Genomic DNA, 13,276 nt, shown 5'->3' with positions numbered 1-13,276 from the left:
GCGCGTGCTTCCGGCAAGGAATAGCAAAACGCAAGACAGGGGCACACTAGTGTTGCAAATGATCCGGAAACAGGAGTCGGCAATGTGTCATCAAGACATAAAAGGGGGTTGTCAGAGGCGAAAGCCACAACTTTTATTCTACCAAGGCTCATCATAAAGATTTCCAACGTATACTGCTGAGCACTGAACGGAACATTAATTTCCTACCTTCACAGTTGCTCATGGCACGGAGTTCGTCTACGCCCATTTTTATCTAGAAATTATAATTAGAAAAGTGCACTGTCTACAGCAGGTGGTGCAAGTACCTTACCCACAAAAAGGAAGCAAGTATTAATCAAAATATTTCTCGTACTATGAATAGTTTCACCTTACGGCTCACGCGCACGAGAGATGAAATAACTGACTCAGGGCGACGTCTCAGATGATATCCTACGTCACTAGTGCCATTTCACTCGCGAAGATCGGATGCACACGCGAAAACAACATGACGGCAAGAGCAGGTGCGCAAATGATAGACGACAATTCTGGAAACTGCGCCTTCATCGTTTTTTTTCGCGCTACACTCAGAGCAGCAGGGCAACTACTGTACCCTCCAACTGCATCAGAACAACCACATGTGAGCACATAAAGTACCCTCCACCTCCGTTTTGAAGAAAGATCGGAGAAAAGGAAATATAAATTATTGATGGAAGACATCGGGCTCGAGATGAGGTGCACATTTGATTTTTATTGCTCTAATTTCAGCAAAATGCAGTTACGGACTAAAATAAAACTTTTGTGTCTTTTTGTACTGCAGAGCCTGTGAGGCCACCCACGAGGCTGAGTAAGAAACAGGGATTCATGTTATAGTTTGCCCACTACCGGAATCTAGTGATCGATTGTGCGGTGTAGTGAATGTGCCTATACTTCATTCAGGCAGAAAAATGGTGGCGTAAGTGCTTGCGAGTTTTGGTTGGGCATGGAGTATTGTCTTGATGTACGCACGGCACGATGGATTTGCGCCCAGTTGCCTGCACTTTGCAAGCTTCTCTTTTTTGGGGGGGTATTCTTTACGTACTTAAAGAAAACCTTTTATTCAAAATGACAACTTGCTAAGATTGGCAGGAGACTTACCTACTGAAGGCTCATCATTCTTTAGGGAAATAAGTTTTTTGTAGAAGGGGCAGTATGAAGAAGTACTAACAAACTGCTTTGTTTTCTTGTATCCACATATCGAATAAAAGTGTGCAAAGCATGTATAGAAGACAGCGAGGCTTTACCCGTGTCCTTTACAAGAATCGACTTTTTGGTCACAGTTATGTGAGCGAAATTTCATTGGGTGAAGTCCTACCGCTCACCAGTTAGTGACGAAGGTTGCCTCCCTTCTTTCGCTATCTCCCACACTTCATTTTACCTCCCCATTGGGTCAAAAGACCTCTGAATATATATCACAAGCCTGCACAACCACGTGTCTTATATTCGCGAAAATGTTTCCAAGACATAGGCCCGGCTTCAGAGGCACATTATTATTTTCAGTTTAGCCTTATCAGTTCTGCACATTCTGTGAAGTGAATAAAAGATTATTTAAAGAGCACAGAAATTTCTTTCTTTAAATTGGTTAAAGCTAGGCTGCATTAAAAATGTTTCGAAACGTGATATCATATGTTGATGTATTCTTACCAGATGGAGACGGATCATCGCTTTCACTTGACATAGCACTCACGTACTCTCTGTAAGCTGCGTATGAGCAAAACAAGGCACTTATAATTCTATCCACATCTCTGCTTTTTACTTTGCAAATATGCTTCGCTCAAAAACAAAATATTTTACAATCATATTTACAGTAAAGTAGAAGCTTAAATGCTACTGTGTTCAGAAGTTTTATGAAAGAAATGTTGCCGAGGCGACAAAATGAAGTTCAATTTCAAAAGGTGGGCTCAATTTTTATATATGTATAGGTATTAAAAGCGAGAAAGAAGCAGATAAAACATGAAAAATACGGGCACCATACGAAACAAATTACACAGCATTTATAAACAAACCTTTCTTTTGCAACTGAAAAACCGACGTTTCAGTAAAGAACCTATCGGTTCCTAACTTATTAATAAATGATGCCGCAAGAAGCTTGCTTGGTAGTTGTCCTTAAGAATTTTAGAATGTTTGTTTTACAAAAATGTGGATGACATTTGCCGCTTAAACAATGCTTAGGCAGGTTGATATGTTGGGATGATTTAAAAGGCGCATCGTGTTTCCTTAAGCGCTCATTAAGGAGAACTGCTTAGAAACTATTTCCGCTGCTTCCCTATCCCCCACTTTTTTGTGATGTCATGTGCCCGCTTTGCATGTGCTTTACGGTTCCTTCGCTATCTTCAGTTGGTGCATGCCGTCATTTTTTCTCAAAAGAAATGAGGTCTTGAGTGAAGATGAAACATAGAATGTGAAATTAAATTACATCTACTTGTCAAGTGGCACTGTTCAAATAAATTCACACTTTTCGTATTTACAGCATCGCGAAATAGTACTGCCTTGAAAGCATCTGGTTATAGCTCTAGATTGTACCCCTGGGTTTATTTGTGTCATCAAAACTAATTTCAGTCTTCGCTTGGAAGGATGACATCTGAAACTTTTATAACAATACTAACTAATTAACATTGTGGAGACGTTCACGTTTCGTTTGTTTTCAGTACTTGCTTCGGAAACAGTGAAAGGGGGTCTTCAACCAATATATCATGTGCTGTTTGCCTAAAGCTTTCTGGAAGGCAAAACAATTCTCACCCTGCAATTTGCAGAATAACTCACATTCTTCCGAAGAAAGGTCGCTTCTTTCGGTCAGCTTGGTAACCTCGTGCAGTTTAACGCCACCGCCCGACCTTGGAGCCCCAGGAACCGGCGCAATCCTCATATTACCATTCAGCACGCCTCGCTGAAAAAATATTACGATGTGTGGTTATTTTAGGTGCAGTCGTATAGCTCACAGGTGGCATTATAGGTAACGAACACAAGGTGCCAATATCATACACATTGAAATAAAAAGAACCAGTAAGTCCAAATGAACCTGAGCCTGCAACTACGGCATTAGTCATAGCCTGAATCAATTCGTCACAATCATCTTTAATAATCGAATAAGGTCGTTTGAAGCATGTAACTCACTCTACCAAAACAGTTGTTGGCTACTATGCCATAACGCTTGATTTGTGCCTAAATATTTCGGAGACAAATATGAAGACTTAGTTCAAGAACAGCAATGAAAAAGAAGACACTTTTTTCATCACAGTGCACACGGCTCTCGTTTTTATTACATTTCCGCTCATTTACTCTTTCTGGTCGGCGAGTTTGAGCAGTACATTCGATTTCGTTGAGCAAGAACCGAACAAAGTTACTCTACTGTCTGTAGTTATTCACAACCTGGTACGACACTCTTGCTCTTCTAGATATTGTTGTTGCTAAATTCGGGTCGTTCCTGAGCTTAAATTGATAAAAATTGCGATAAATGATATTATTACGCCCTTAGCGTCGCGACGGAGACGTTCTAGTCGGTTCAGTACGCTAGGTACACACGGCTAGCGGGAACGACACAAGTGCCACCAGACAAAGGTCGAACGGGCGCGCACACTTCTTCTTCCTCTTCCTCCTTTCTTCCTCCGTGCTCTGTTTGAGAATAAGTCCGTAACACTTCCCCCGTCGCAGGCGAAGCCCTCCGGGCGAGTCAATCGTCAGCACGAGGATGACAGGGTTTTAGACGCGCGACGTGGGCAAGCTCAGTTCGTGGAGAACGTCGGCCACTTTTTGTAACGCGCGCAATCCGATAGGTGAGGTCACTAATTGCCTCGAGGATAACATAGGGACCGATAAAATGCGCGAGAGAGAGAGAGAGAAAACTTTTAATGAGCATATAATCAGTAAATATTCGCAGGAGCTGGGTGGTCGGTGCCCCTAGTCCAGGGCTCCGCTGGCAGCAGCTGACTTGCGGACTAGCTGGATAATCCAGGCTTGCTGGTCCAGGTTGTCGCTGGTCAGGGCCGCCTCCCACTGCTCGTGTGTCGGGCATGGCACTATTAACGTTGGGTCAGGTTTGTCCTGGCATTCCCAAGAGATGTGAAAGAGTGTGGGGCTTGCACCGCACCAAGGACAGTAACTCGTGTATTTTGTTGGGCTTATCTTATTTAAAATTTGAAGATTAGGGAATGTGTTTGTTTGTATTTTTCTCCAGTCTATAGCGTCCGAGGAAGGAAGGTGTTTGTGTGGTGGTGAGAAAATTCTTTCTAACCGTAGGTGTTCCAGCCTGTCGCCGTAGGGTCCTAGGAGAGGGGTGAGGTAGGGATGGGGATCCGCCCGGTTTGTAAGAGCTCGGGCTAGATCATTCGCTACCTCATTTCCTTCTAGGCCTTCGTGTCCAGGTGTCCATGTAATTGTGTGCGTCTGGGAGATGGAACGTAATATTGCACACGCTCTTTTGTGAGGTTTTCCGGCCAGGTAGTCCCTGCAGGCTGGTTGGGAGTCCGTCACTACGTTTGATGACTTATTTTGGTTGTCTTGTGTTTTTATGGTGATGGCTATTGCCAGTGATTCCGCTTCCGCAGGATCCTTGGCATAGATCGAAGCCTGAATAATTGGCCTCTTCTTGTGGTCAACTGCAGCTATTGTGAACTTGCCAGGTTCGCCGTAAGCCCCTATGTCCACGTAGACAACTTCCGCGTCTTTAGACAATTGTTTTTCCAATGATTTGACTCTGGCTTTCCTTCGACCCTTCTGTAACTCATGGTGCATGTGCCTGGGTATCGGGTTCACATAGATGTTGTTTCTTGTGGATGTCGGAATTTGTGATTTGATCTCAGAAGTTCTTAGTGCCTGCCATAGCCCTAGTTTTGACAGGATTTCCCTACCCGCCTGCGTTGTTGTTAGGCGTTGTTTCTGACTCTCTAGAACCGCCTCCTTGAGCTCCTCGAAGTTGTTGTGCACTCCGAGTGCCCAAAGACGTTCCGTTGATGTTGTTGGCGGGAGGTTTAGGGCCGTTTTATAGGCTCCTCTTATGATAGTGTCAATGGCCCTTTTATCAGTGAATCTAATTTCGTGATATGGGAGCCCGTAGGTAATTCTGCTAACGACTAGGGCCTGTACAAGGCGTAGGGTGTCCTCCTCCCTCATCCCTTTCCGGTGGCAGGTCACCCTTCTAATCATTCTGGAAATTTGGTTGACTGTGGTTTTGAGTGTTTTGATTGTATAATCCACTCTCAAATTGCTTTGCAACCACAGCCCCAAAACTCTGATCTTGTCCTTCTCTTGAATTATCTGGTCTCCTAGAGAGAGCTGAATTTCTCCTGGGGACTTGTAATTTCTTCTGTGTAGCCTGATAAGTTCGGATGCGCGAGCAGTTTTTGACTTAAGCCACGCTTCCTTAGTGGACGCCAAAGCCAGACGATATCTCCAGGGAGGTAGGTGACGTGGCGATGGTGGTCGTCGTAGCGGGATTTCGAGCGCTTTTGTGAGGCGAGAGTTCTCAGGCGGGCTATACGGCGGGCTTCTTCAGCCCGGCACAGGATCTCAGCAATCTCAGGTTCGTCATCTGTGGAGAACGGGAGGATGGTGTCGAGGATGTGTCGAGGAGACCGGGCATAGAGGAGAAAGAATGGACTGCAACTTGTTGTTTCCTTTTGGGCGGTGTTGTATGCGTATGTTATAAATGGTAGCACAGTGTCCCAGTCCTTGTGGTCGGTGGCGACGTACATTGAAAGCATGTTGGTGAGTGTCCGGTTGGTTCGCGCGGTCAACCCATTTGTTTGCGGATGATACGGGGTAGAATGTAGGAAATGCGTTTGGCACAAACGAAGGAGTTCTTCGACAACATCAGCGGTGAACTGACGCCCTCGGTCGCTGATCAACACTCGGGGAGGCCCATGGCGCAGTATAACAAAGTGCAGCAGGAAGAGGGAGACTTGGTGTGCAGTAGCCGATGGAAGGGCTGCCGTCTGACAGTAACGAGTGTAACGAGTAACGAGATGACGATCCAGCGGTTGCAAAAATGAGACTTGGGAAAAGGTCCCAAAAGGTCTACCCGGACTTTCTCAAAAGGGGATCTTGGAGGCGTCACCAGATGAAGAAGACGAGGAAGAGTGCCGGCGGGGCGTTTGTCACTCGCACATTGAGCACAGCTAGCCACATACTTCTCAGTGGTTTCACGCATCCGGGGCCAGTAGAAACGTTCTTGGATGCGATAGAGCGTCCGCGCAGATCCCAGGTGTCCCGAAGTGGGGTCGTCGTGCATAACGCGAAAAACAGAGGAGCGTAGGCTGACGGGCACCACCAGAAGGTAGTGGAGACCAGTGGGAGAATAGTCCTTTCTGTACAAAAGACCACTCCGTATACAATAGGGAGTGGAAGCTGTAGAGTCCCTTGCAGCGGTAAAGAACGGTTGGAGATTCTCATCTTTCTTCTGCTCAGTGCGGAATGCACGGGTATCGGGGAATGGAGGTAAAACCGCAGCGATGTAATGATCAAATTTGTCGGCGTCACATTCCGTTGTGGGAAGCGGTAAACGTGAGAGACAATCCGCGTCAGCGTGCCGGCGTCCACTCTTGTACGAAACTGTATAATCAAACTCTTGTAAACGAATTGCCCACCGTGCAAGACGGCCAGATGGGTCACGGAGGTTTATCAGCCAGCACAGGGAATGATGATCAGTGACCACTGTGAAGGGCCACCCGTATAGATAACAGCGAAATCGCTGAACGGCGAAAACTACCGCGAGGCATTCTTGCTCAGTGATTGTGTAATTGCGTTCAGGTTTGCTTAAGGAACGACTGGCGTAAGCAATAACATGTGCCTTGTCGCCGTAACGCTGAATCAGCAAAGCACCAATGCCAACACCACTGGCGTCCGTGTGCAGTTCCGTTGGAGCAGAAGGGTTGAAATGCCGGAGAATCGTATGTGACGTTAGTAAAAACTTGAGCTGGCAAAAAGAAGAGTCACACTCTGATGTCCACTCGAAGGGAGCGTCTTTGTGGAGAAGGCACGTGAGCGGGTTAGCGATGTCAGCAAAACGGGGAATGAAGCGGCGGAAATATGAGCACAGTCCTAGGAAACTTCGGAGTTCCTTCACGTTCTGAGGTTTTGGAAACGATGCAACGGCTGCAGTCTTTTGAGGGTTAGGTCTGACGCCTTCACGATCGACGAGGTGTCCTAGTACCAAAATCTGGCGCTCACCGAAGCGACACTTCTTCGAATTAAGTACTAGACCGGCGTTGTTGAAGCAGTCAAGCACGAGAGCGAGGCGTTCGTTGTGCTCTTCGAATGTCCGGCCAAAAATGACGTCATCATCGAGGTAGCACATACATATTTGCCATTTTAGTCCCCGTAGGATAGAGTCCATAAATCTCTCGAAAGTTGCAGGAGCATTGCAAACCCCGAAAGGCATTACATTAAATTCAAACAGGCCGTCGGGTGTGATAAATGCCGTTTTTTCCTTGTCGTCAGTGTGCATAGGGATCTGCCAATATCCCGATCGCAGATCGACGGATGAAAAATATGATGCCGAGAACAGACAATCTATGGCGTCATCGATCCGCGGAAGGGGATACACATCCTTCTTTGTTGCAGCATTCAGACGGCGATAGTCGACGCAAAAGCGAAATGTACCATCTTTCTTCTTCACCGGAATTACAGGGGCGGCCCAGGGACTGCATGACTCTTGAATAACACCCTTTTCCAGCATATCCCGAACCTGCTCACTGATGACCTGGCGTTCTGTTGGTGACACTTAGTACGGCTTCTGTCGAATTGGGTGTGAGTAGCCTGTGTCAATGCGATGCCGGGTACGTGTCACGGGAATGCACCGTGAGCCGCTAGGCTCGGGAAAATTAAATATGGAAGAATACTTGACCAGTAAGGCCTCCAAAGCGTCACGCTGGTCCCTGGTTAGAGAGCGGCTGATCATCCGATGTAGTTGCCAGTCAGGGGCTGGAGCGGCAGCATTTTCGCCAGGTGCATCAGTAACCAAAGCCACCGACGGGGCGTCGTCTTGGCTACAGGTCGCAATCTTCATATTCACAGGCAAAACTACTGGTTGCGAAGAACAATTAATGACCCACAGCCGTGAGCAGCCCTTGACCACCGACAGCAGGCAATGAGGAACAAGAATGTATTTCTTTGCACAGTTAGAATGAATCGGTGCCACTGTAGCGTCGAAGGTGTCGGAAGCACGGCTGGGGCACAAAACTGGGACGCACACCATAGACAAGGCTGGCACATTGGTATCCTCTGTTACACAGAACACATCCTCACGGACGTGCGGCTTCTCTAAGAGTCCAGAAGGAAGGGAACCATCAACGCAGAGTTCCCCAGAGCGGCAGTCGACCGTAGCGCCACATATTCTCAAAAAGTCAATACCTAGAATTATGTCATTCGTGCATCGCGAAAGCACTGCAAACTCTGCTGCGAATACCGTTCCACCCAGGGACACCGAAGCACTACACATTCCCAGGGGACACAACACCTCACCACCCGCGCCATGAAAATTCACATTTCTGTCCCAAACAAACATAACTTTGCGCCCTAACCGCTTCTTAAACGATAAACTCATTATTGAAATGGTTGCCCCGGTATCCACTAAAGCCATTGTCGCCACACCATCCACAAGCACATAGACCGTGTTCTTTAACATAACAACAGATGGAGGAATTTCTTCAGGCAGCGCACAGTCTCCAGCGGCCTGACCTCCAGCAGCCGCGCTGACTAGTTTTCCGGCAAAGGCGATGCCGACCGCCTTCGTGGTCGTGGTGACGGAAAGCGGCGCGCAGAAGAGGCAGGTGGTGGTGAGACACTTCGTTCGGAAGCAGGAGAGTTGTTGCGCGGTCCATTGGTCTGGGGATATTCATACGAAGATGGGGGCCATTGACAATTAGAGTCATAGAAACGGTTACGTGGCGGAGCATTTTGGACGGGCCGATCGTAACGGGTGAGGGGGCGGCTGCGGCAGTATCGAGCTATGTGCCCCTCAATGCCGCAGCGTCGGCACACGGGGGCTGTGCGACGAAAAACTTGTTCCCTGGAGGGCTCCGAGGAGACAGGGTGCATTGGGTAGCGAAACTCATCTTCAGGTCTTCGGGTTGGACGCCGGAAATAGCGAGCAGGTGGTGGTTGAGGATGGTACTCATAGTGCTGATCATCGGGCGACAAGAAGTTAGTCGGGCGCGAGTCGTAGCGAGGCGGGTGACCAGGGCTATCGAACCTTGGCGTCAGGCTGTTGGAGTAAGCGTCCGCCTGTGCCGTATTGATAGAATTCACAACGGGCATCGACGGGAGCAAGGAGTGAGGCCCTCGAGAGCCGACAACGTCAGAGGGCAATGATGATGGAGACCGTACAGGGGGCTCAAAACGCTGCAGTTCCTCACGAACTATTTGCCGGATCGTCGACGACAAGTCCATGAAGTTGTCTTCAATGCTCGCCACAGATGGAACGTTGGCGAGCCGCCCAAATTTTGGCGTTATGCGACGAGTCTTCAATGTCTCGAATGTGCGAACATACCGAATGACATCACAGACGGCGTTCAGGTCACCTTTGGCAATTAGAAAATTATAAACATCATGTGCGATGCCCTTCAGAAGATGTCCTACTTTATCTTCCTCGGTCATATTAGCGCTTGCAGTTTTACATAGCTCCAGGACCTCCTCTATGTAAGTTGTGCATGTTTCCCAAGGTAGCTGAGCTCTGTGCGTAAGCGTGTGTTCAGCTCGCTTCCTTCGTGCAAGACAGTCACCGAAGCACTGCCGCAATTCAGTAACGAAACGGTCCCAGGTGATAAGAGAGTCTTCGTGGTTTTCGAACCAAGCAAGAGCGGTATGGGTTAGGAAGAAAACCACGCTTGCGAGCTTAGCGGCGGCGTCCCATCGATTGTAGCGGCTCACCCGTTAGTAGTGGGTCAACCACTCGTCAACGTCCTCGCCTGCCGCTCCCGCAAAAGTCCGGGGCTCCCGATAGTGAGGCGAAGAACTGTTCGCTGCGCCCGCAGGCCGATCTTCAGCCTGGATCACCGCGTCACCACGGGCTGCTTGCGGGTCATTGGCCGATTGCATGGCGCTGGTTTGCGGTTCGAGGCCCGCAAGGCGACGACTCCAGCGAGGCTCCAGTTGTGTCGGTGCTGTCTGTAGCGCCAGGGATCGTTACCCGGCTTCTCCACCACAATGTTACGCCCTTAGCGTCGCGACGGAGACGTTCTAGTCATTTCAGTACGCTAGGTACACACGGCTAGCGGGAACGACACAAGTGCCACCAGACAAAGGTCGAACGGGCGCGCACACTTCTTCTTCCTCTTCCTTCTTTCTTCCTCCGTGCTCTCTTAGAGAACAAGTCCGTAACAATATAAGCTTTCAGGATGCTGCTGGATACAAGCTAATGCTGAGAACGCTGAGTATAGAAAAGTTGATAACCTCGCACATCAAATTCCAAACACTGATACACCACCCACCAAGCTACCTATTGATGCCCCGTCTGTAGTCCCCCGGGGTACACAATAGGACACAATTTTGTCTCCCCTCCTCTTCAACATTGCGATGAAAGACCTTCCACGTAAAATTATGCTCTATACCTGGCATCCGATATGCCAATACGCGGATGTATCTCTATCTGGGTAACAGAAGGCAATTTTTCACACATGGAAACAAGCCTACAAAAGGCAGCGGAGGTGGTTTGACGCTTACGCTATGTACTGTAGACTACAGTGTGCTGCCGCCAAATCAGAATTTGTCCACGTCCGTCCTTCCCCTCGGGATGACACTTCAATTCGCCTTACACTCCCTTCGGATCCGATTTGAGAGGCCAAGGAAATCCGCATCATTGGTCTTTTATTCGCCAACAACGAAGGCCGGTCACTACACTAACGAAGCTTCGCACGTATAGAGACCAGGTGGGCCGTATGGTCCGCCGGGTCTACAATCAGCGTAGTGGGTTACGATGTAAAGATGACTTGCGACTGGCACATGCCTTCGTTACGAGTAGAATTCTCTACTCAACCCTCTACCTTCATATGCGCAAACATGACGAGGACCAACCTCAATGTTATACATCGCAAAATTATGAAACAGGCTCTTGACCTCCCCATTGCCACATCCAATCAGCATTTGTTGGACCTTGGTATGATCAACAAATATTGGGAACTCCGAGAGGCCCATATTTTCAGCCAATACACGCGCCTATCACAAACACCATCCGGTAGCTGGGTTCTTGAGCGACTACATATCCAATGCACAACCACCTTCGAGGAATGGGTGCGAGCGTCAGAACCCTGGAAACGCGCCCTCAGGGTCAGACCCATTCCCTGCAGCATGTCACACTCCGATCATAATGACCGCGTCGCCAGGCGCGTGCAGAAGCACTGGAGCGGCAATATGATATACTACGGGGCATACAACATGTATACTACGTGGACATTGGCGGTTCCTACAGTGAGACGTGGTTGACCTCCGCAGTGGTGCAGAACACCAACCAAATGGCAGGACCCACGTTCCAAGCCCACAACACAGCACACGCGGCGGAATTCGCGATTGCGCTCGCCCTCTCCCTCCCCCAAGTAAAACACATCATTACGGACTCCAATGGTGCATGTCGGAATTATGAGCTGGGTTGGATACCTTCTCTCGCCAAGCGCATCCTACAAAATTACTGTTGGTCCAGCGACCCTCCAAACTGTAACCTCATCTGGGCTCCCGGCCATCGGGGACTCCTGGGCAATGAGTTAGTCGATGAGGCTGCCCACGTGCTCTGTCCCCGGGCACTCAACCTTGCTCGGGATGTCTACTCTGAGCCCACCCAGTAGCATATCACATTCAAAGAAATTTTTACATATTATAAGGACAATCACCGCTGCTTTCCGGAACCTTAAAACGGCTTCCAGAGATCGAACGAAAGGCTCCTTCTCAAAATTGTACAAACACAATGCTGTACCAGGCAGTCTTGAAGCATTTCAATGCAGACTTTGATGGGGGCTGCATCCTGTGTGGAGCGACCTAATCGGTTGTTTTCCACATGGTCCGGGCCTGTCCATCTAATCACCACCGCTTCCAATCCTTCATTACCCACCCTACTAGGGAGGCGTGGAATGCGCGCTGCTCAGCTGCCGTGACCTAGGAGTCCGAGCGGACTTTGGTCGCCGGGGCGCAAGCGACGTTAGACGCCTTAGAGCTCCGGAATTGCAGCTCCGCCTACGTTTGTGAGCAACTGGGCCTATAGGGCCTCGGTCCAAACATTTCTTTATACAAAGAAATAAATAAATGTTTGTCATCACCACCAACCATCCTAGCATCCTCTCTGCAGAAAGGTACACGTATCTTCAACCCGCCATGCACTTACCCCGTCTATAATAGCCTAACTAGATTGGAGGAGGTATCTTTTAGAAGGATGAGGACTGGGGTGGCCCTTACCCCGTCGGTCGAAGGTGGATGGGAATCCCAAGACATCGGACCGACCACCTGCCCAAAATATTCTGTACCGGCTGCAGGGGTGGATGTTCGCCACCTGCTGTGGACCTGTGCAGGGACGAGGGCGTCAAGGACACGGGCTGTTCAGAAAGTAGGACTGTCGGCGACGAGGGAGGAGGATTTCACCAAGTGGCTAATAGACACCTCTAAAAGAAGAAGACTGCAGAAAGCAGTTTGCATGACTTTCAATAGTATGCCTTATGTCAAGTTAGCGAGAAAACAACAAAAGAATAACTCCATCTTTTCAGAATAAAACTGCTAAGCTCCGTCCTCTATTCTCAAACGATATTGCCGCCGCTTAAGCCTGATACTTCTTCATGGCGCGAAATTTTGCTTTACTTTTAGGCAGCGGCAGTTTTTCACCCAAAATACAAGCGTTTTCAGGTAAAGAGGCCTGTCCTGTTGACTCAATGCTAAGGCGCTTAACTGCTGATCACGTGATCAAAGCCCGACCGCTGCGGGCGCTATTCTATTTATGCTAAAAGCAGGGCAGCCGTGTGCTGCCAATATCAGCGCACGTAAAGAAGTTCATATCATCGTAATTTTTTCAGTCCTTCATACGGTGTCTCTAGATAAATATCGTCGGGACGATAAAACGGCACTTGCTGCGGGGGCTAGCCAGCCACTGATTTTTATTTGTTGTAGGCCGTCATTGCACTCACCACCGCTTCGGTGGTGGTGGACGACGGATTATGTTGCGACGCGTCTTTCTCTCCCTCTTTTTTTCTTGACGATGTTTCTCTTCTCTCCGCATGAGGCAGCGGAGGTGGCTCAGCTACAGAGGCAGTAGCAGGCGCGTGCATTTTCTTTTCTTTCTTCCTACAGCCAC

At 48.7% G+C, this 13,276-nt stretch overlaps 1 protein-coding gene across 5 annotated transcripts in view; it reads right to left on the bottom strand.

Moving 5' to 3' along the window:
- The window catches only part of LOC146175033 (uncharacterized), a 92,146-nt gene that overhangs the window by 64,770 nt on the left and 14,100 nt on the right, over positions 1–13,276 (bottom strand). For 3 of the 5 annotated variants that reach the window (XM_084584369.1, XM_084584370.1, XM_084584367.1), the window contains exons 3-4: positions 2,755–2,902; positions 1,660–1,716 (exon numbers count right to left, since the gene is read on the bottom strand). In XM_084584369.1, the coding sequence (XP_084440495.1) occupies positions 1,660–1,716; positions 2,755–2,902 (205 nt within the window). The remainder of the gene's footprint in view (positions 1–1,659; positions 1,717–2,754; positions 2,903–13,276) is intronic. The other 2 variants (XM_084584372.1, XM_084584368.1) reach the window with 1 other exon arrangement.

This window comes from Amblyomma maculatum, chromosome 11, assembly GCF_055883805.1.
Source record: "Amblyomma maculatum isolate TAMU_Amacu chromosome 11, ASM5588380v1, whole genome shotgun sequence".
Taxonomy (NCBI): Eukaryota; Metazoa; Arthropoda; class Arachnida; order Ixodida; family Ixodidae; genus Amblyomma; species Amblyomma maculatum.
Note: the sequence above shows the minus strand (reverse complement) of the source record. Positions and strands in the feature narration are given on the sequence as shown.